General features: G+C 75.7%; 1 protein-coding gene across 1 annotated transcript in view; it reads left to right on the top strand.

The window, feature by feature from the left end:
* Nucleotides 1-1,081: 1,081 nt before the first annotated feature.
* Nucleotides 1,082-1,375, top strand: part of LOC114071788 (nuclear receptor-binding protein 2-like) — a gene marked incomplete at its 3' end in the record, with an annotated part of 14,524 nt that continues 14,230 nt past the window's right edge. Inside the window, exon 1 of the mRNA XM_027909644.1 lies at nt 1,082-1,249. Within this exon, the coding sequence (XP_027765445.1) occupies nt 1,133-1,249 (117 nt within the window). The remainder of the gene's footprint in view (nt 1,250-1,375) is intronic.

Genomic DNA, 1,375 nt, shown 5'->3' with positions numbered 1-1,375 from the left:
TGGCGTGCACCGTCCGTGTCACCTCGCCCAGAGCCGCCCTCGCCGCGGTCCCCGCGGTCAGCCACAGCGGCCAAAGGAGCCACGGGCTGGAGGAGGTGGACTCCGCCCAAACCCAGCCAGGCGCCGGTGTGGAGGGAGGGTGGGACGAGGAACGGTCGGGATAAAGTAACCGGAGACGGCCAGAAAGAGGGGAAAAACATCCAGTGAGCCAGAGACTTGCCAGGGGAACGAAAACATCCGTCGGGCTCTGGGTGGGGGCTGGTGCGGCCGTTTCGGGGGGCCCAGGGCCCAGTGAGTGGGGTCCCGCGGGGGTGCAGCCCCCAAGTACCCCAAGCGGCTGCTCGGGAAGATGCCGCGGTGGCCGCGTGCGGGCACATCCAGGGATGGGGAGCGGGGAAGACCCCCGGGACGGCGCTGGAGGGGGCAGCGAGCGGGGGGAGGCTGCGTGGCGAGGGGCCACGGGGGTGGGACACGCCCGGGAACGAGGCCCTGAGGGGTGGGACGAGCCCCGGGGCCCCGGGCAGGGGGCAGCGGGTGGGGGCGGGGGGCCGGCGGCGCCCAGGCCGGGAGGGGAACGCACGACACGGACACACCCGGGGGGCCTCGACGGCGGAGCGGGGCGGGCCGAGCCCGGCGGCGCATCCCGGGCCGGGGGTGCGGGGGGCGCCGGGGCTGCGGGGATTGCGAGGGGCGCCGGGGGTGCGGGGGCCCCTCCCGACGGGGCGGGGCGTGCGCGGCCGCACGTCCGGAGCGGAGCGGAGCGGAGCGGGGCGGGACGAGAGCGGGCCGGCCCCGCGCGGCGCGGGCAGAGCGCGGCGGGTTCGGTGCGGGTCGGGGCGGTGCGGTGCCGCCGGCAGCCGGGAGGAGAGGCTCCGTTCCCTTCCCGTCGGCTCGCCTCGCCTCCATTCGACTCGGCGCTCAGCGGCTCGGCCCGACGTGGATCAGAACGGCTCGGCTCGGACCGGATCGAATCGGACCAGACCGGAGCGGATCGAATCGAACCGGACCGGAGCGGCGAGGCTCGGCGAGGCTCAGCGAGGCTCAGCGAGGCTCAGCAAGGCTCAGCTCAGCGAGACTCAGCACAGCTCGGCTCGACTCAGCACAGCTCGGCTCAGCTCGGCTCGCGGCGGGGATGGCGGTGCCGGAGCCGGACGCGCGGCTGGCGCAGGAGAAGGAGGAGGAGAGCGAGGAGGAGAGCGAGGTGCTGGAGGAGAGTCCCTGCGGTCGCTGGCAGAAGCGCCGCGAGCAGGTGGGAGCCGGGCGCGGAGGGACGGAAATGCCGGGGACGGGGACGGGAATGCCGGGGATGTGGATGCCGGGGGATGGGGACGCTGGGGGATGGGGCCCGGCGCGGCCGCAGCCCCCGGGCACGTTC

Source organism: Empidonax traillii, unplaced genomic scaffold (assembly GCF_003031625.1).
Source record: "Empidonax traillii isolate 1590-97213 ecotype Southwest subspecies unplaced genomic scaffold, ASM303162v1 scaffold2285:size28836, whole genome shotgun sequence".
Taxonomy (NCBI): Eukaryota; Metazoa; Chordata; class Aves; order Passeriformes; family Tyrannidae; genus Empidonax; species Empidonax traillii.
The sequence above is the reverse complement of the archived record's forward strand: the minus strand, read 5'-3'. Positions and strand labels throughout refer to the sequence as shown.